The sequence below is a fragment of the Dama dama genome, chromosome 18, assembly GCF_033118175.1.
Source record: "Dama dama isolate Ldn47 chromosome 18, ASM3311817v1, whole genome shotgun sequence".
Lineage (NCBI taxonomy): Eukaryota > Metazoa > Chordata > Mammalia > Artiodactyla > Cervidae > Dama > Dama dama.
The window spans coordinates 35,771,628-35,794,323 of NC_083698.1; the positions used below are offsets into that span (position 1 = coordinate 35,771,628).

The following is a 22,696-nucleotide window of genomic DNA, read 5'->3' on the forward strand; positions in this document are numbered from 1 at the left end:
AAGTAGACTGTGAAATCATTTCAGGAATTGTTTGTGGCAGATTTAAAGAATTAGTTTACCTTTCCAAAATGTATTTGTGAAACCAATGTTCAAGGACTCATCAGTTACTCTTTTATCTTATAGGACATGTGTATTATTCAATACATTAAATGCTCATTAAATGACTTGATGCATCATTATTTACATGCATATTTTCAAATCACTGTTCTAAAATTATAAAATAAAAAAATAAGAATAATATTTGAAATGTCAACTTTGGTAGATAAATGAAAAAGATCTCTTTAAATCTCTTGTGTAATATAGAAACTGTTTGTATAAAGCAAGTACTCTTTAGAGATGTTTAATTTTCACATAATAAATGCAAATTGCTGTAGTCATATATAAATCATAATTCAGGGATGGCTTCAAACCAGTAGTTTGGACCCAACAGATCATTTCCTTTTATGAAGAATTTATACTAGGCAAATTAGTATGATGGAACCGTAAGTAATCAACAATTGGAGGTATAGTTGAAAAAAATTAGAGGACAGTTATTGAAGACTCTGGTTTCATTTTTGCTGTGTTTTCATTTAATTTGAAGAGCAACATTTTAATATAACTTTTTACTGGGAAATTTTCAGTCATTGGAAGTATAAATAGAAAGAATAGTATAATGATCCATCTTGCACCCATTACTCAGCTTCAACAATTACCACTTTCTAGCCAATCATGTTTCACTTTTACCCTTGTACATTCCCTCCATGCAGATTATTTTAAAATAGATCTCAACTATTGTAACTTAATAGTATATATTTCTAAAAAAAATTTTTTTTAATAATTATAATACCACACATAGCCATAATAATTTTTAATTTTTAAATCTCTTATTTCCCCCAATTGCCTCCTAATATTTTCCTAGTCAGTTTGATGACCTAGTTGATATATATAAAATATTCTGCCCATCAACAGCAGAATATGTGTGTGTATATATGTGTATATATACTTTTCAAGTGCACATGGAACATTAACCAACATAAACTATGTTGTGGGCCATAAAACAAAGCTCAACAAATTTATAAACACTAAAATCATACAAAGTATGTTCTGTAACTATAGTTGGTTTGTTTGAACAGGATCTAAATTAGAGTTATATGCTGCATTTGAATGCTACTTACCAGTTGTCACAACTGTCAAATCATCAATTCTTAGAGACTCACTTTCCTTGTTGATATTGAAAGAGCCATGGTAGAGAGAGCCATAATTTTCAGTTGCTCAGGAAAATCAGATTAGATAATACTCAGAGAATAATTTGAAAATTGCCAAGTGATATATCTAATTCAGTATACAGCCTTTAATTTCATCCTACCCAACAATATTATTTAGAAACTTAGAATTGCTGGTATTGTTACTCTAGTTTTAATTGATAGACATTTTCAACTAGCCCTAAAGAACAAGAAAGGGGAGTTTCTATGTTAGTTTATATCTTTATGTAGTAGTATAACTGCAGTGTTTCTACTCTTCTGAAATATAGTTGATTTACAATGTTGCATTTGTTTCTGGTATACAGCAAACTGATTCAATTCAAGATACAGAGTATAGTTTCTGTGCTATACAGTAGAATTTGCTGTGTATCTGTTTTATATGTAGTAATCTGTAATTGCTAATCTCAAACTTCTAATTTATCCCTTCTCCTCGAGTACTTTATTTTTTTAGCATGAATATAACAACAAACTGATAACTGCATTCTTCCTTTTATTTGGGTCATTTGACCGTTAGTGTTATTTAATGACAGTATAAGAGGAAATCACTGCCAAGGATATATGTCTAATCAGCATTTGCTAATGAGTGAAAATAAACACTCTCTTTTAATTTTCTATCTTCTTTAATACCCTAGAGTGTCACTTTTTATACTATAAGAGCATGGTCATCTTTTATTTGTTACAGGATATGTTTTAATCCTATTGCAATCGTATTGCAAACTTGAATAACCAGAAAGATCAGACAGATGTCATGAATGTGGCAGTCCATTCTGGAGTGGGTAACAGAAAGAAGGGTGGGAACTAGAATGAAATGAAGAGTGAGGTTCCTACCTAAAGCTATCCCCATGCAATTTGTCAAACAAAATATGCCTTCTAGATGGGATTTGACCAAAAAGCACGCTAGTATGCCATTCCTATTCAATTCCTAGCCCTTTCTTTAAATTACTCCTAGTTACTCTAGTGACCAAGACCTTGGAATGTATTACACTTGTGAAGTATATTTTCACCTTAGTTCAAAGATTATTTTCTCCCTCATGTTGTTTGTGTATTATGGTATAGCTCCTTTAGTCTTTATTCTCACATTTTCTTCCTTACTTCTGTTCCTAACTCTTTTCTTCCTATCTTTCCTACTTTCCTGCTGTATCCTTCATTCTCGATCTTGGAATCAATGCAGTCAAGTCATGGTTGTCCAGAATGCAAGGTAGAGTTGGTTCTCTTTCAATAAGTCAAACTTTGCTGAAATGTCTAGAGTTTTGTTGTTGTTGTTTTGTTTTGTTTTGTTTTTTGCCTTTTGTGTACATTTACCTGCAGTTCAACTTGGGCTATAATTTTTATTTTTCTGCATGTTGGTATCAATTGAATTAGGCTAATAGCAGACTCTTCTGATCACAACATTACTAAATATGTTTAGCAGATATGTGCAGAAGAGGATAGAAAATTAGAAAATAGCAAAAACATAGAAAAGTATGATGAAGAAATATCACTCTGAAATTAGATATACCTAAAGTTTTTGTTTACAATTTGTCTGCTAAAATTCATTTAGCTTCTCACGCAGTAATCATGGCTTAGGTCCTTCTGAGTCTTCTATGACAAATTAAAAAAATATAGAGTCATTTTTCAGAAGAAATTAATTGGCCTTCTGAATGACCAGTACTACATATATATCCTATCTTAAACATGAGAGTTGTCTCATCTTTTACCCTCACTTAGACCTAATGTTGAAACACTTCCATGCCTTTAGACCTTATGTACCACAAAATTATTGCTGTGCAATTTAGGATGCCATAATTTACCTGTTCCAGCACGAGAACAACCTCCTTTGTCTATTTTCTGCTAGAGGGTGTTAAATCAGTATATTGTCAGTTAAGGGTTTTTCTTAATATATAGCCAAAAGCACTTTTTGCACACCTCATTGCATATAAATTGAATGTGTTATTTAGTTGGGGATGTGAATCTTGTACCATCTGTAGCAACACAGTGATGGGAATTTTAATCCCACCCAGAATATTAACAGTACAGGATTTTTGTCTTTGATAATAAAATTCAGCATCTTTATTAAACCTGACAAACTGTTGAGCAAAACAGGCAGTTTCTGATTTGTAAGAGTTTAAATATTTCAAAGATAGTATTAGCCACTACAACCTTTCTGGTGCCCAGAAACTGTTTCCTTGCAGTCACATAATTATGGCTACCAGAAAATTTGAAACTGAGAAAGGTCACTTGTTATGACTGGCTTTCTCTTCTCAGGCATCATCCAGACCTCTCAGACTGATAGGCAAAATGAGTTTTGTTTCAAAGTGATCATGTCACTTCAGAACAGACATTATCAGTCCCTTTATTCAGAAGCTTTCTCTCTTTTATCAGGAGAAACTAGGGGGAAATTGTCAGAATGACAGTGCTTGTCTATATTTAATTTAGAAGAGAACATGTTTTTTGTAAATGTCAATAGTCAATCTGAGATGTGCTGGATTACATTACAGAAGATCTAGAAGTCACTTAGTCATATCTTTCATATTGAAGTTATTTTCATCATGTCTTCTAGAACTGTCAGTATGAAAAGGAATTATGCTGATAAAGTATTGACTTTGTAAGTTAGACTGAAGAGGCCAATGAGTAAAGTCCTTAAGAGCTTGAGTTTGAATTTCAGCCCTACCACTTAGAAGTTGTGAGGTTTCTCGAAAACTATGTCCTCTTCTACCTAGGAATCTTAGTAGCCCCCTACCAGGATTTTTGTGAAACACATGAAGAATGCACCAAAAATGATAAGCATAAGTCAGGCACATAATAAGCTCTCAATAAATGGCAGTTGCTATTATTTACAGAGATATGTATAATAAATTTCATGTTGCCAGTGGTCACTTAACTCTGCAACAGAAAAGAGATATAGAATGCTTTGGCTACTGAATTATACTAAATTATTTAACAACACTATATAGAAAATCAAGCAACTTTTCTTCAGTAATGACTATAATACATCCTAAGTGCTTAAAAAAAAAATTTAATGTCTTGCTTAACTAAAAGAATTTCACTGGTCTGATTTTCTTGTCCCCTTTTATTTCCTCTTCCCATCCTTTGATCAAGATGTTCATAAGCTCTCATAGCCCAGATATCAGCCAAGATGAGGTGAAAGAAAGACAATAGACTAAAGAGTCCATTAACTCAATACTTGTCCCTAGATAATTAAGAAATGAAAATGAGCATATCTGAAGGATTTCATTCTGCTTTTCTTTCATTACACTGCTAGACAAAGTGCAGAATTTTTTTTTCCCACTAATGAGATTTTGCTATAGTTGAAGCTTACTTTCTCTATTCTGGTACCTGGAAGCCCAGTTTCTGGCTGGACTTTCTCTAAATACCCTTGTTAGCACCTCAAACTATTTCCTCTGGAATGAATGTAAAACAGGTACATGTTGTATATATTTACAATTTGAAGGCCAAAACTTAATGTATTTCAGTAATTTTAAAGAAAAAAAAGAAGTACAAACATGCTTTAAGGATCCATTCAATAAACATTTATTTAGCAGAAACTACTCCAAACTCTTTGCTGGGGTTGAAATTGAGAATACAGCCATAGTCTCAGACCTCAAGGAGCACAATCAAGTGACAAGCCATATATGCATTCTTTCACACAGAGAAACAAAGCTTATAAAATGGGACATGCTCTGTGCTTCTTTCTAAATTAAAGGCAATATCCTTAGATGAATAATTTTGAAGAAAACTTGGCTGGTAAAGAATCTGCCTGCAATGCAGGAGATCCCAGTTCAATTCCTGGGTCAAAAAGACCTGCTGGAGAAGGGCTAGGCTATCTACTCCAGTATTCTTGGGCTTCCCTTGTGGCTCAGCTGGTAAAGAATCTGCCTGCAATGCTGGAGACCTGGGTTCGATCCCTGGGTTGAGAAGATCCCCTGGAGAAGGGAAAGGGTACCCACTCCAGTATTCTGGCCTGGAGAATTCCATGGGCTGTATAGTCCATGGCGGAGGAGGCAATGGCCCCCCACTCCAGTACTCTTGCCTGGAAAATCCCATGGACGGAGGAGCCTGGTGGGCTGCAGTCCATGGGGTCACAAAGAGTCAGACACGACTGAGCGACTTCACTTTCACTTTTCACTTTCATGCATTGGAGGAGGAAATGGCAACCCACTCCAGTGTTCTTGTCTGGATAATCCCAGGTATGGCGGAGCCTGCTGGGCTGCCATCTATGGGGTTGCACAGAGTCGGACACAACTGAAGCGTCTTAGCAAGAGCAGCACCATAGTCCTGACTGAGCACGTTTCACTTCACTATATGTGTGTGTGTATGTGTGTATTTATGTATGTATATGTATATATTTATGTATGTATATGTATATATATGACTCATTATATATTTTTCAATAAAGAAATATGTATGTATTTTTCCAATCGAGAGAAAGCAAATAAATGAAGACCTTCAATATTTTATATAATTCTATGAGGGTTAAATATAAATAAGCCATTATATTCCATTCTTCTTTCTCAATTTTTTTTTAATTAAAGAGAAACTCAGAGACTGTTTTATTCTGCTGGTTTTAGAGAAAATAATTGAATTTTAAGTATCTTTCCTGTCAGCCTTAAAATCATATCTACTTATGAAAAAGTGACCATAACAATAAAAATCAGAGAAAAAAGAAATTTGTCAAAACTTCAAGGAAATAAAGGTTTAGCTTTTTTGATAAGCACCATGTCCCATCTTGATTAATTGACTTTTTATTTTCACTTATTAGAAAAAGTATCTGATTTTAGATATAACTTACTTATCCTAAAATAATATTATTTCAGCCTTCCCATGAGAGACCGCAGTGTGTTTATTAGACAGGGTAGGAAAGAAAAATGAGCTCCACTTTTTCTTCACCTGGATTTCTGCTCACATTCAAGAATTCTGCTTACCTGGCCACCTTCAACTTGTAAATCCACAGATTTTGATATGGTGCTGAGAAATGTGGAGTTTCCAATTGTGTAAAGTCAGAACATAGTCCATTGGCATCTTGCCCAATATAGTCAGTACATGGTAGCTGTAAGACAAGGGTAAATGAAGGCAAAGCTTTGTGGCCTTTGTGGCCTTCTCTGCATGTCAGGAAATTCAAGTGTGAAAAGATTGCAAAGGATTTCATTTGCATTTACACAAGTCAACCTGGGCTGGTAGAGGCAAGATCAGGAGTAAGGTGTGCTTGCCTTCATTAACCCTAAAGGCAAAGGATACAGACTGGAGATTCGAACTTATATTATCTAGTAAATTGAACATCTAATTTTTTCCCAACTAATTGGGGTTATATCTGATTGTATCTGGACAGAAGTTAGTATTTATACTAATTATCCTTAGTTCCACAACACTGTCTTACAACATACCATTCAGTATTTTCCTAAGCAACTCTATAACTGTCCTGATTTTCAGTATGTGTGTGTGTGTGTGTGTGTGTGTGTGTGTGTATATATATATATATATATATATATACATGCTGTAAATAATTTATGTTGTATATGTATAAATATATATTTAATTTGAGGTGTATAATTTTATATTTTAAAATAAGACAAACTAGACACTTCAGCTAATTAAAAATTAAGTGATAGATTAGTCACATTTTATGATGGGCCTAATTAACTGAGTTCATATAGCCCATGTTCAAGAGGAAGAAATCAGTATTCTTGTGTTTGAAACCTTGTCCTATGAATTAATAACTGCAGCCTTACCTGCTTGCCTTAATTCCTCTGAGCTTCAGTTCTTATCAGCTATAAAATAAGATAATAAATAATACTTGACTCACAGAGTTGCTTTGAGGATTAAATAATCTAACACATGAAAAGCACTTAGACTCTGCCTGTGAAAAAGCCTTTCATTAATGTTAGCTGTTATTATTTTAATATGCTGACTTTACAAAGTGCTTCTCATGACATAATGGTGTGTCAATACAATTAAAAGTTTTGCAGCTGTACATTTTTATAGAGCATAGTTCCTGACACAAAATTGGCACTCAATAATTTTGCTAGATATAGGTGAAAGAATGACTAAAATATACATGTGAAATGTTATTACAATTGTTAATATTTATAAATAAAGGGAAAATGGTGACTAATACATCTTTTGAAGACATTTCAATAGTTTTGGCTGTTTAAATATATATTGGCATATCTAGAATTTTAGTAAAAATACATGAGTTTGCATTTGACATTAATTTCCATCTTCAATCTTATTTTAAAATTGTATGCTTTCAGTTTTTCAGGATTTGAAAAAAATAACATTTTTACCACTGTTCACTGCATTATGAATCTTATCCCTAATATATTTTTTCCCATGATCTCACACTTTGATAATTAAGTCCAAAATAGAAACTTTAAAACTCATACTACAATGTGCTTTTTTTAAATTCTACTAGAGAAATAGCCATGAATTCTAAAGTAGCAACCAAAGTTGACTATTAACTTAAAAGTGATCATACTCATTCTTATATCATCATGAATTTAAAAAGGAAAATCATAAAATATAAAAGGATGTAATTTGCTAAAATAATTTTTAATTTTTGTTATAAAATTTTTTAAACCTACTGAATATTATAGTAAATACTGTCACAAGTACTTATTTTCTTAATATCCAATTTTATCAAATCTAAATATTTTGCTATACTGGCTTCAGTTTGTTTTTTTTAATAAAAAATATGTTATAGCTACCTCTGAAGCCCTCTGAAACCATTCCCCTGTTTATCTGAGATAACCATTAAATAGAGTATAACATCTATAAATCCCATGCTGTCTTATGATATTAACATGTTTGTCATACATATATACAAGTAGACGTAAATAATTTACAGTATTATTTCATGTGATTTCAATTTATATCTTGATAACCTACTCTAGGTTTTCTTCTGAAAATTACTCGCTAAAGATTTTTTTTAATATTTATCCACCTTGATATATAAGGTGTTTTCATTCAAGAGTCGTGTCCGACTCTTACAACCCCATGGACTGTAGCCTGCCAGGCTCCTCTGTCCACGGGATTCTCCAGGCAAGAATACTGGAGTGGGTTGCCATTTCCTTCTTCAGGGGATCTTCCCGACCCGGGAATCGAACCCAGGTCTCCTGCATTGTAGGCAGATTCTTTACCAACTGACCTACAAGGGAAGCCCCAATTTCATTGAATGAATATATTATAGTGCCTGTATTTCTTATCTTATTCTATACTTATCTTATACAATTAGAAACAATATTGCAGTGAATGTTCTTGAACAAAACTTTAGATACATGCGGGAGAGTTCTCTAGAGTAAAATTGGAATAAGTCAAAGTGGAACTTTCTGAGTACTTGGGTATATAAATTTCACTAGACAGATTTATCTAAAGCATATACATGAAAATATATACGTTCTGTCCACAGTCTATGAAAGTTGTTTTATCTTGGAATCATTGCCTATTCATTTCCCCAGAATTCTTTGCACTTTGTGCTGAATGACAAAATTGTCACATCGTGTTCTTATTTTTGTACATTCAAATAGGTTGGTTAAAAATGAGAACAGTGCTGCTTCATTTCTTAAAGTGAATTCAGTTCACAGTGGCTGAAATGTGAAGTCTTTGGAGACATTAACTAGTCGGTTCTCAATCTTGACAACACTTTAGATTTACTCATGTCATTTTAAAAATTCTTATGCTCAAGCCTCACCCCAGGACTATTAAATAAGACTCTCATAAGGAGTAAAGGGAAGGGAGATTGGATGCATACTGTTTGCACCATCCTCCACAGTTGGAACATAGATCCCAGAGTGATTCTAACAGGCAACCAGTGTTGGAGATTATTGCCCTCGTATATGCGATAAGAAAGAGAATAAAGCCAGAGGGAGAAAAAAGATATTTGGCTGTAGATGTATCTCTAAAAGTGAGTGGTGAAATGGAACTTGACTCTCAATATTTTTATCTAGAATGAATAAACTAGTGTCTGGGGGACAATAGTAGGTATTCCAGAATTTAGCAAGGCTTGAGGCCATTAATATAACAAGAGTTAGTCTGTTGTCCATTGTTGGGAATAGAACTGTAAATCTAGGGTGAAGATCCACTACTTTCAGGGAAAGGCAATTTGTGAATTCCAGGCACAGGAAAGGACCCCAGACAAGTATTAGGTTGGTGCAAAAGTAATTGCAGTTTTTGTATTGTTGAAATTTGCTTTCTGATATTGGAATACATTCTAAATAAATGTGATTGTTATACATCATTTTAATGCACATTTCTCACTTAATGTTTTTTGCTAATGACTTATTACTTGCTGTCTATATTCATTTTAGACCATGGAAATGATGTTAGACAAAAAGCAAATTCAAGCAATTTTCTTATTTGAGTTCAAAATGGGTCATAAATTAGCAAAGACAACACGAAATCACCAATGCATTTGGCCCAGGAACTGCTAGTGAACAGTGGTGGTCCAAGAAGTTTTGTAAGGAGACGAGAGCCTTGAAGATGAGCATAGTGGCCAGCCATCAGAAGTTGACATTGACCAATTGAGAGCATCATCAAAGCTGATCTTCTTACTACTACACAGGAAGTTGCCAAAGATCTCAGGGTCAACCATTCTATGGTCATTCAGTATTTGAAGCAAATTGGAAAGATGAAAAAGCTTGATAAGTGGGTCCCTCATGAGCTGGCCAGAAATAAAAAAATCACCATTTTGAAGTGTCATCTTCTCTTGTGCTCATTTCAGGAGCACATATATTATAAATAGAAATGTCATCTTCTCTTATTCTATACAATGAACCATTTCTTGATTGGATTGTGATGTGCAACAAAAAGTGGATTGTATATGACAGTCGTCAATGACCAGCTTAGTGACTGGACCAAGAAGCTCCAAAACACTTCCCAAAGTCAAATTTGCACCAAACAAAGGTCATGGTCACTGTTTGGTGGTCTGCTGCTGATCGACTGCCCCTTTCTGAACCCCAGTAAAACCAATACATCTGAGAAGTATGCTCAGCAAATCCATAAGGTGCACCAAAAGCTGCAATGCCTGCAGCCAACATTGGTCAACAGAAAGGGCGCAATTCTCTACAACGATGCCCAACAGCATGTTGCACAACCAGCATTTCAAAAATTGAACAAATTGAGCTACAAAGTTTTGCCTCATACTCCATATTCGCCCTACCTCTCACCAACTGACTACCACTTCTCAAGCATCTTGTCAAGTTTTTGCAGGGGAAATGCTTCCACAACCAGCAGGAGGCAGAAAATGTTTTACAAGAGTTTATCAAATCCCGAAGCATGGATATTTATGCTACAGGAATAAACAAACTTCTCGGTGGCAAAAGTGTGTTGATTGTAGTGGTTCCTATTTTGATTAATAAAGAGGTGTTTGAGCCTACTAATAATTATTTAGAATTCATAGTCCAAAGCCATAATTACATTTGCACCAACCTAAAAGGTTTGTTTTCCAGGCAAAAAATTAGGGAAAAGCCAGTGAATGTTAGAGAAAGGTTTGGTCTGTGTGGGTGCCATTGGCTCATAGCAAATAGCAGTAATTCCAACTCCATTGACTGATGCTCAGTATAGATGTTTTGTCAAACTTAATTAAAATAAGTTTTAAAAATACTCATTCTTAAACATGTAAAATATAAGCTTCTAACTGTTGATCAGAGGGCATGGAAGAGTCAAGGACAAACTCAAATGGCCCAAGTTATAATGAATAAAGAAAAGTTTTGATTTGGTTTATCATTTATAACAAGGTATTGACAGAAACCAAGAATTTATATTTAATTAGGATTGTCTCATAACTATATTACTGTTTTACTAAAAGTGTCAGAATATACTATAAATATAAGATAACAAATATTCATGAGATCTCAGCTATAGTAACAGCCATTTTTCATCCTTTCCTCAGTCAATACAGTTATTATAGTCTTTTATGGAAAAAAATTGAAAAACCATTTGGCTTTACTGACATGACCAGTTGCAAAACTATTGGAAAATTAAATACCAAATTATTATTTATGGGATAAGAATATATTGACATTACTGTATAGTTCATGTAATTATCTCACACATTCAGGAGAGATTAAGATTTCTAAAATTGTATTACAGTTAAAACACCAAAAGCTTTTCTTTTAAAAAAAAAATTAGCTTAGAGAAAATAAAACTAAAGTATTCCAAGATATTTTTAAATTGTTATTGTGCATTCAACTTAAGATACGGTTTAAGACATCAGTATGATGAGATGATTACATAGTGATTCAAAACAAAGTACCTTTAAAAGTCTGCATGCCCTTCAGGTTGACTATGAAGTCACCAGTCAAGGTGAATAATCAAGATAACTTTTTCTTTTCTTCTAATTCAGTGCTGAGTATAAGAGAAGGACTAAATACGTTCAGAAAAGTCTTAATCCTGAGTGGAATCAAACAGTGATTTATAAAAGTATCTCCATGGAACAGGTATGCAGCTATTATTTTCTATATGACAGATTTAGGCTAATATAAAAACAGTGATGATAAAATTGTTGAGAGATTGTGATTTATATCAATTTTACTATATAAACAAAACAAACAGAAAAAAATAGGTAAAGTACATTTCTAAGAAATGTAGCCATAAAAGGAACTGGGTGCAGTTCAAAGACATGGTGAAAGAAAATGTGTACATTTTGGCAAAACGGCTAAAAAATAAACACAATAAATAAGATTGGTAGAACATTTTCCATTGATTATTTCAAAATGAAATATTTAAGTAGACTGGGCTCTATTATATTTTGAAGGAAAATATTTCCAGCTAGGCATATCATGACATTTAGAAACAGTATAGAGATACAAAAGAATTGGATACACTGAAATGAATTATCCCATCAGGCAACATTTTGGGGATCATCTTTTCTCTAAATTGAGACTTAGTAAGGATCTGGCATTGTGGAACTGAATTGTACAGAAGAAAGCATGAAGAAAACTAATGTAAAGGGTTACCACCAGAAACAGAATGACTGTAGGCAAAACTGCATCAATATGTTTGTGAAAATCTTCATAACAATGCATGATTTACAGAAAATAACTGATGGTTTATAAGGATGAATTAAGAGAGAAGAAAATACAAATAAAATAGAAAGAAGACATCCATGAAAGCAATTTACAAATGAGTTGACTTTCAGAGTGAGATTTCTAATTTATCCTCTGGAAGATTTCTAATTTGACCATGAAATTGAAGCCAGATATAAATTATAATCTGGGTTCTTGAGTTGAAAATAAGTTAAATTCACCTGCAAAAATAAGATAATGCTACTAATGTGTTTTGGCAATTTACTGAGACAACAAACTGAAATCCAAATACTTTATCTAAATAACCTAGACATTTTTTATGACCTACGAATTTCATGTGTTAAAGAGTATATATAGATTCTGCTTTGTACTTTTAATAATGGGAGGGGGCAGAATAACAGGAAATAAGTAAAAATCACCCTTTTGTTTGCAAAACAGTGAGGTACCTTATGATCAAACACTCGGTTGGACCGCAAAATGATTGACAGTTTACATAATATTTAATGTAAGTATACAGTTTTAGATAAAATTGAAACTATTTTTACATAAGTGGACAGAGTACAAGGAGTAAAAATAAAAGGCTCTGTTATATGAGTATAATAAAAATTTATGATGAGAATGAGGTTAATAACATTTTGATTTGAACTGTAGCTCAAGAAGAAAACACTGGAGGTGACAGTCTGGGATTATGATAGATTTTCTTCCAATGACTTTCTTGGTGAGGTGAGCCAATGGTTTCTTTTATTTTTCATTTGCTTCATTATAAGTCTTTATTTAAAGCTTGATGGAAAGGAAATTTCTTAAATGTATAAAATAACTATTTCTGGATAAAATTCTTTGGTGAATAGAATTTATTTTCAAACTGACTCTGAATAGATGAATATTTGGAAAAATTTTTCACTTTACCACTTAAAGTACATTATAATTAATTTTCAAGGTGAAATATTAATTGTTTCATAGAAAGTTATATAATCATGTTGTGAATCCAAATGACTGTGTTAAAGATTTGAGATAAATTTATTATAAAATGAGCTGAATTTTTTCAAATGCATTTTCAGTTTATTTAACTGCTATCCCTCATTCCATGTATGAATGACTTGATGTGACATTTTATATTCTTATTTTTTTCAAGTGTCTCACAGAAAAATCTCAAAATATTTTAAGAAGCAAAACTAGAAGTAAAAGAAAACAATAAAAACAAATTTTTTGTAAATCACAAGGAATGTAACCCAATTATGAAATCTGGCAGGATGGTTAGATCTTGTGATTTTTTTTCATCTATAATGTTTTGAAAATAAAAATACATATTTTTGTTTAGCGATCTTTGCTTAAAGCAGAAGTTATGAAATATCATTGAAAAATAAATCCTCTCCAAAAATATATAATACCTAGAAAATATGATATCCTTTTGATAGAAACAATAGAAAACAGTTGCATAGTCTTAAGTGACACGAAGTCTTGTTTTGTTCCTACATCTGTACCTCTTTCCCATTTGAATTTCACCTGCAGGCTCCATGTGGAATAGCCACTTGGACTAATCTTGGTTTTAGATAGGACTACTCTAGAGTGTACTGTTATATCTGATTTATGATCCTATTTCAAAAAGCTGATTTACTGAAGTCCTGATAATTTATTGTTCACATAAACCTAAGGCATATATCCATTGTGCTGGTTTTCATTTTTTTATATTGATCAAATTTAAGATGCTAACTACTGTAAAATGCACCATTGTTGATATACCACTAAGAAAAAGAAAACGTTGCCAATTAAACCATGATGCAGTGCTTTATTTTCATAAATTGTTGGTCATATCCCTGTTCCAAATATGAACTGATATATTTTAAAATAGATGGAATAAGTTAATAATTTTAAATTAACCATTCTTTTCATTTTGTCCCTCTGGTAACTAAAATTAAACAATCTTCAAAAAATTGCTAGCCAAGCTAGAACATGTCCATTTAACAAAAGAAAACTTTATTTCATAAAGAAATTGACTTGTAATCTCTCTTTTTGCATCATCTCCAAATAATTTAATTAATAGTCAGAGATGTAATACAGTTCAATTTAACCAAACATTTATGAAGAATTTAATATGCACAAGACATTGTTCCCAATATTATGGATGAAGAAAAATGAGGAAGACAGCCTCATCATCCTAAAATATATACTATATTCCTTTTATGTCCTTGAATAAATTTCATATCACAGAAAAAATTAACAAATGAGTTATAGATTAATCCATAAATTTCATTCACTGACTGCATTTTTTTTCAGGTACTGATTGATTTATCTAGCACATCTCACCTTGATAACACGCCTAGGTGGTATCCGCTCAAAGAACAGACTGAAAGCATTGATCATGGCAAGTCCCATTCCAGTCAGAGCAGCCAGCAGTCCCCAAAGCCATCTGTCATCAAAAGCAGAAGCCATGGTATCTTCCCTGACCCATCCAAGGGTAGGAAATATTTCAAGTAGCAAAACTTTGTCTATTTGCTCACTCAGTATCTTTCTGAATATAAGTGTCTGTATATTTAGTATTTTTTGAAATGTTGGGTTCTACTGGGAAATATTTAATACAATAATGCAAAGAGTGATGGATATGGAATCTGGAGAAATGGACTTTAGCCTCAGATCAGCCCATAATTAAGTTGATGCCTTTGTGATCTTCACCACTCTGGTTCTCTGTTTTTGAATCTGTAAAATGGAGAAGGTTGCATTATATGAGCTATTGAGTCTTTTCCAGCTCTCAAGATCCAAGATAATATGATTTTATAAAATGTATTGGGATATTTCATAAAGAAAACATGAAAATCCTCAACAGTACATTGACTAGATGTAATCATCATTATAATTCTTACATATTTCTTCTAATTGCTTATATCCCTATTTTTCATACATACATTCTTATTCATTATAAATGTAATATATGGATAAATACAACTTTGCATTTTGCTTTTTAATTATATCAAAAATGTTTTCCTTAGGTTATCAAAACAATTGGTATGCTGAAAAATACTTAAATCTTTCCTAAATAGTGGATTCAAACTAATTCTATAATTTTTTTAACTATTATTTTTTAAATTGCAGCATCATATACTGGGTTTGGCAGTATGCACAGTTTTCTCATTTGAAAGAACTTTTCCATTGGGAGGTTCAGTAACCAGTTATCCTACAACACAGCATTAATCCTTATCATAAACTGATTTACTGCCTGTATGAGATAACCATGGAGTATCTTTCCAGGATATGCTGAGCATTTTATAAATATTAAATAAAAAGTTTTATATTGGATCTGAGTATTCCTTCCTTTTTTGCCTCTTTTCAGGAAGTACAGCATAATTGAAAAGTGTTTTTTTGCAATTTGGGTCAGAAATACAAATGTTCTACAAGATGGAAAACTGAGATTATGTCCAAAGGCCACTGAGTTAATATGATAAACCACTGATTACAATATGTGCTATAGATTACTTATGAATTTTATATATCATTTCTGGATTCCATGTAGCCAGATTAACTCTGCCCTGATTGCCATTCTGAAAGATGATCAGTATAAAGACCTCTCTCTCTGTATAGCTGCCACAGTAAATGTGTGATCTTATATGTACATTCTTTAAAATCACCTGAGATGATGATAATACCATCTCCACTTCCAAGTATCCCAGTGACTCACACCCCTTCCTCCAGGAATTAACTGTCTTTTTCGCTTAAAACTCCTCCTGCGGCAGTGTCAGCCTGTCGTTTCTCCCCTGATCTCCACTAGAATTAGCAGAGTTCCTTGGTAAAATTATAAGTCAGTATATTCATTTACATGAGACTACTTCAAATGCATTCCTCTTCTCAAACCTCTCTTCTCAAGATTATCGTCCTCTTGTCTTTCTTCCCCAAAACTGTCTCCCAAATGGTGAATCACATTGCTATATGGTGAGCAGTCGCACAAATGAGCCAAAAACCAAACAGAATTATCATCAGTCTTAGACGGTTTCAAATTGTGTGAGCCAAGCTTGACAAGAGGAACTCTGGAGCAACTTTAACTCGTGTTTTGCCTTTTTGTAACCAGACATGCAGGTTCCCACCATTGAGAAATCCCATAGTAGTCCCGGTAGCTCGAAATCCTCATCCGAAGGCCATCTCCGCTCTCATGGACCATCTCGCAGTCAAAGCAAAACCAGCGTCACTCAGACCCACCTGGAAGACGCAGGGGCTGCTATAGCCGCTGCCGAAGCCGCTGTGCAACAACTCCGCCTTCAACCAAGTAAAAGACGCAAATAAATTCCTCAGCATGGCAGCTTAATGTTCATCTGTTGCCTTTCCTTCCCGCTGTCTTCCCCCATTCGCTTTGTGTTTGGCTTTCCCTACTCCCTCTGTTCTCTGTCCCCTTGTCTGTGTAGGAACAGTATCAATACATAAATATGCTCTTTCTTATTTAGTTTTTTTTTTTCTTTTTAGTTTACATAGACCAAAAATAAAACTGGCTGTTTCTCCTTTGTCTCTACCATCCGTCCAACCTGGCTCATTGTATTTGGGAGCTGTGTCTGTGATGTTTGCAGGCAAAGCCATGTTGTCTATCCTTTGTGTGTGCGCCTAAATAGCCTTTAGAATACAGAAATTATAAGCACAAGTGGCTGCCAATTTTCCAGGCATTACACACACACACAAAAGAAAAAAGCACGCACACACAACTGTTTGGAGCAGACTAGCAATGAGATTCTCGCCTCTGAAAAACACTAAACAATTTTAGACAGAAGAGTAATGTGACCAACAGTCAACTTCTAGAACCTAGGAGAAATGGAAAAGACATATCAATCTTTAAAAGTTTAATAAATTGTGCATGTGAAATGATGAAGATTTCTGTGTGAGAAACTTTCTAGACTTTTGGAAAAAAAGCTGTGAAGAAAATCATGTTTCTTATATTCTCAAAAGTACATAGTATTAATATATGTACAAGCATATGTGATGAGACTATGTCGTCGCCTCATTAAGTAGCACAGTTGGGCCCATTCAGTTGGGTCACACTTTGTTTATGATTCCAGAAAATTTATAGGGTTATTCTTTCTTTAACCATTGGAAATCCTTTGAAGTCAAGATATCAACTAAAGCATAACAAATCACCCATTTTAACTGCTGTAATTTCAGTTGATAACAATGATACAAGAACTTAGCAAGTACAGAGACTTTGAAAATGCTGGGGCACAGTTACTTCCAAGAGGCATCAGCCGAACAACGGAGATAAATGAATGTTCTCCCCATCTCCCAAAATCATCATTTCCAAAGAAACAGCCAGTTTTAACCCCCTTTAGTGCTGCGCATGTGATGTCATTTCGGCATTTGAAAACACAACTTAATTTCAGTAGAGCAAAACATCACTTATGTTTGCATGAATGACATTCAAGCTGGTTCCATCTGAGGATACATACTCTGGGTTTCCATTTCACCCACACTGCCACAGCAGCACATAAAAGCGGTCAGTCTAATCATGCCAGGAAGCAGCACAGACACAGCATAGCAGGAGTCTTCCCCATTCAGAGAACTCAGTCTGATAATCTGCCTCCACCAGCCAATGGCAACCAAGACCAAAGCCAGCTAGCCCTCAGGAAGGTGATGTCTGATGGACCAGTCAAGCCAGAAGGAGGTGAGCAGAAAGGCGCTATTCAAAGTACACAGCGAGAACATCCCCCAAATTTAAGGCCCTCATCTTTTAATTTTTAGAAATTGTCTGATAAAGTATGTTTATCCACTTTTTAATGTGCTTTTGTGGGCATGGCATTTCAGGACTTCATCATCACCGTGTAAGTCCCAAGATCAGTTTCATAATATATTGATTATAGTGATTTGTATTTTTCTATGCACTGAGCATCTTTTGACTTTTGTTGGGATATAGATTAACAGTATTCATATTGCAGAATGGAATGCATGCTACTAACCTAATTTGTTCAAGCATGACTACAAATATGTTGCATTGTGATAAAAATTTAAACCACTCACAATTTTAATTAGCATACCAGTTGGAATGTAGATAAGTTTTTGTTGAATATTATTTTAAGTGTAACTTTTTTTAAAAATTCAGTGAATTTTGGAAATTCCTAGAGGAAAGTAAAGGAAAAATGTTAATGCACTCATTCACCTTTACGTGGTAAAAGTTCTCTCTTGATCCTGCAAACACATTTTCCATTCATGTTTCCGTAGTTGTTAAGTGTATCAGTTGTGTTGGGCATGTGAATATACAAGTGCCTGTGTAATAAATAAAGTATATTTATTTCATTCATAACCTGCTGGGTTCTGAGCGATTGTTATATGATACAGTTTAAAATGAGTGTGTCAGTTTTTGCTTTCTTATTTGATTCCTTGCAATAGAGAATTCAGAGTTTCTGCTTCATTGCTAGTGAGAGCTATAATGATAGTATATTGGGTTGCAGGACAAAGTTTCATGTCAGAAACATTATAAGATAGATGGGGAATTGTTACCAAATAAACATACCAGAGCTTACATAAACATGTAAATAAATGATGGGGTTGGGCTATTCTAGTCAATGCTTCCACTCTTCCTTTCTCCCACGTCTGATTAACTTCACAATCTGCTCAGCTTTCTGGATAGAGGAAGACAAATCTGATAAGCCTTGCTTTGGGCAGGCACCTTGACTTGATTCCATGGCTCTGTTAGGAAGGAAAACAAGTTAATATCAATTCCTAACTTGACCTCAACATTTGTAAGATTTTCCCCAAGAAAGAATGCCACTCACTGACAGTGATAGGGATCAAACCAGGGTGATTATTAAATGATGTTCATTGTAATTCAAATTTAAATTTAATTGTAATTCAAAAACATATATCAAAGAAAGGTTTAAAAAAAATAAGTCAGCTGTCCTTAAGTCCCTTCCAGCCCTAAAACACTTGATTTTATTATTCTGTACCTTCCACAAAACTAAAATTAGGCCTCGTACTTTTCTTTCTGCATTTCTTTTTATTCTCAGAAAACTTAAAAATTATATATGCCTTTGTCCCAACTAATCAGATATTTAGGAGCAGTGGAAGATTTGTGAAGCAATACAAAAGACATGAACTGTGATTTTCTTGAATTAGCAGGGAATTAAGGAAACAGCTTAAATATTAAAAGATAATTCTGAATATACTTTTATTCAACCCAGTTTATAGATTATCACCAAAGGACAATTTTCCTTTTCTAGTTAGCCTTACTAGTACCTTCCAAGAGTACTTATAATTCCACCTCTCGCCTTTTCTTCATCAAATAAATAAGTTCAATTGATTTCTTACTTCATTTTCTTACTGCAAATATTCCATAATTACAAATGTCACCATAGTCAAATGCTTCCCTTATTTCACTCTGTTTTAATTATCTTGATCTAAGTATTTCTATATGATATTTTGTCTGAGTTTTTTTTTAGATATGGGTTTTAAAACTTTTAGCAAAACATGTTTAATTCTCTTTCTTTGAATAATTGCTCAAATGAATATTCTCATACATTTGCAGTAGTTCTTCACGTGAAAAGTGCTTCATCACCCATTTTCTCATTTTATCACGCCTAGTGGATGAGGGATTCATTGCAGATATTCTCATTTCTGTTTTCTGAGTGAGCCGTTGGAGAGTCAGGGGGTGGCATAACTGATAAAAGAACACTTGGCTGGGAATTGTCAGAATCGGCAGTCTAAACCTCGTCTTATAACAGTGCCTAAGCTTTTGCCTTTTAAATACATTGGCTCCTTTGAAATCCAGCTCTCCTTGATTTCACTAAAAACCATGGTCATTTGCTTATTTGCTATTTACACTCAAGTCCTTACCAGTGATTAGAGGTTGCTAGAAATGATGGCGGAATACAATTTAGACTTGCTTACCTACTTGATCCTCTTTTCTGAAGGCTGATAATTAAGCTGCCACCAACTAAGCAAATAAAACCTTCTCATTGCACAAGTTGAGTGCAGCAGTAAGCAGTCTCTGCAGAGGAGGCTGTGTGCACATCTGTAGTCATTTCTATCAAGGGTGGTGAAATTGTCCCTAAAGAGCTTTTCATGTATTTTTTGTGATCTTCTCAGCAGATTTCTGCTTGAAGTAGCATAAAATATGGGTCAAGTATGAACTACAGAGTGAGCCAGAAGGAACTTTTTCTCTCCCTCCGGGGTTTAGTTGCATGCTAGGAAACCTGAAAGGAAGGACTAGACAGATTGTGCCAGCTCATCCTGATACCTAAACAACTCTCTGTTTGTATTTAGAAATCCCTGGAGATGTTTTTTTCCAAGCCAGTTGGTTTGGTTGAATACAGGCCTGGCCGTTTTAGATGGTAACACCAGACTAAAAAAGGTTGTTTTTTAAAACCATACCAAAATGAAAACAAAAATTCTTAAAACCTTGAAAATTAACTTTAGTTGCTATTGAATATATTGCATTTTAGGGACATTTCTAATTCCTGAGCTATTTTTGTTTGATGCTGAGATTTTTAAGTGAGCTTGAAGTTTAGAAACACTGATAAAGGATGGGTAGAAATATCCCTCCACCCTGGGCAGGAAGAACTGTTGGGACAGCTTGGAGAGGCTAGCTGAGAAGAGAAATCATTGATTGAGTTGTATGAGGGAACTATGATTGAGGGTCCCTTGCTGTGGCTGAATTCAGGAGAAAAGCCTGAAGCTACTTCCATAGACGGCTGCTGGAAACTCCACTTTCCATAAGACTCATTTGCAGTACCTGTCAAAGAAGAGTTTCCTATCCTTGTTGCCACGGTGAACTAAGCCATCTCTTTTTGAGACCTGCTGTCTTGGGCGAGTGGTAGTGGGTGGTTGGGTTGGGAAACAGGGAGGGCACTGGGAGTGGAGGGAAGTGTTGGTTATAAGGGCAGCAGCCGACCAGTGGTCCATTTGGTTCTGGCCAGAAGTGGATGGTCACTTTGGTCAGAAGGAATTTGGCATTCTCTGTTTCTGGAAAGGGAAGGGTCCGAAAGGAAAGTGAAGATCAGAAAAGAAATCAGAATGAGATCATTTGGAGGTGAAATCATCTGGAATGTATGCAAGAGGTTAATAAAAACAGACTTTATATTCTTCAGTTTACTGTGTTTGTGCAAAAATAAGAAAGAAAGGCAGACGAGAAAAGCTTTAAAAATAAAACTTGGGATAGTTTAAATGAAAACAAACTGTACTAATATGAACACAGCAAGTAAGTAGCCAATAGAAATCTAAGAGAATCAAATTGGATTTCAGCTTTCAAATTTTTCGGCCTATTTCTCTTGGGGCAAGGGTTTTCTTTTGTTAATGTTTATAAAAATCAAAATGTTCTTCTAAAGCTTTGTGTTTTTTAAGAGTTTTCCGTATTTTCTTAGAATGATTGATTATGCATTTTCAAAACTCTGTGATCATTTAACATTTATTGCCAGAAGTATCTCTGCTGTACATGCAGAGTCACAGACAGTAAATACATAGTTCTGATCATATGACGCTGCCTCTTGTGGACGGACCTTCCTTCCCAAAGGTGAATTCACTGACCTGTCGTCATCAGATACTTTTGCTTTTTTCTGGTAACAGCCATGAGTTCATCAAGCCGTCCATGTAAAGAATTACTGGTTCATACTGAGGACTTACATGTTCATTTCATCTGACATGAACAGTAAGACCAACTGGCCTAGGTATCAAACTTGGCTTCAGCATTGCTGTGCCTTTGTCACATGATCTAGCTATGGGCCTGTTTGATTGAGCAGGACTATTAACATGTGATCCAAGAAGAGAAAGGCCTAATTCTTAACATGCCAAAGTCCCTTAAATGCTATTTATGACATGTCTTTTAACAAAGTTAACCTCAGTTTTTAAAATGTAAATTACTTTATGTTTGAGCAAATTTATTTTCAAAAAGGTAATTTATCAAATTACCAGCAGAGAGCAGGACCCTGAGGAAATGAGACAGGCAAGTAAATGCTGATGGAGGAAAGAAATGAGAAGCATGGAGCGTGAGAAGGCTGATGGGAACACAGTGCACCCTCCTGAACAGAGGGTCCAATCTGAGCTTGGGGCTGGGAACGTTGTCACCCGGGCAGGTAGGAGGGGTCGTGGAACCAGGGGAGATGCAGAGGAATGCCAAAGGCACTCGGTAGCTACTTACCAATATTGCCTAATTCCAGATATCTATCCATGAATTACTTGATTTTTTTTCCACTTTTCATCTTAGTATGTTATATTATATAAAACATGACATTCCATTCTTGTTGTGCAGGATAATCTTTGGGGAGAAGGGGGACATGAGAATGGGATAGGGTGAAGGAATCTTTACATATAATGAGTCAGACTGTGAACAGTAGCCTTTTTTATTTTCTTATTTTGTTGAATGTGTAAATATATATTTCAGTTATTGAGGTACCAAATAAACACTTTTGGATATTAAATGAAAATATATCAGCAATATTTGATTGGGGTATTGAGGTTTTTATATGCATAATTAGGAATAATGTAGATATAACCATAGCTTTA

General features: G+C 34.3%; 1 protein-coding gene across 1 annotated transcript in view; it reads left to right on the top strand.

Annotated features, from left to right (window-relative positions):
• PCLO (piccolo presynaptic cytomatrix protein) overlaps positions 1-22,696 on the top strand; it is a 379,046-nt gene that overhangs the window by 309,540 nt on the left and 46,810 nt on the right. Inside the window, 4 exon segments of the mRNA XM_061165135.1 lie at positions 11,557-11,650; positions 12,890-12,961; positions 14,513-14,693; positions 16,296-16,490. Of these exon segments, the coding sequence (XP_061021118.1) occupies positions 11,557-11,650; positions 12,890-12,961; positions 14,513-14,693; positions 16,296-16,490 (542 nt within the window).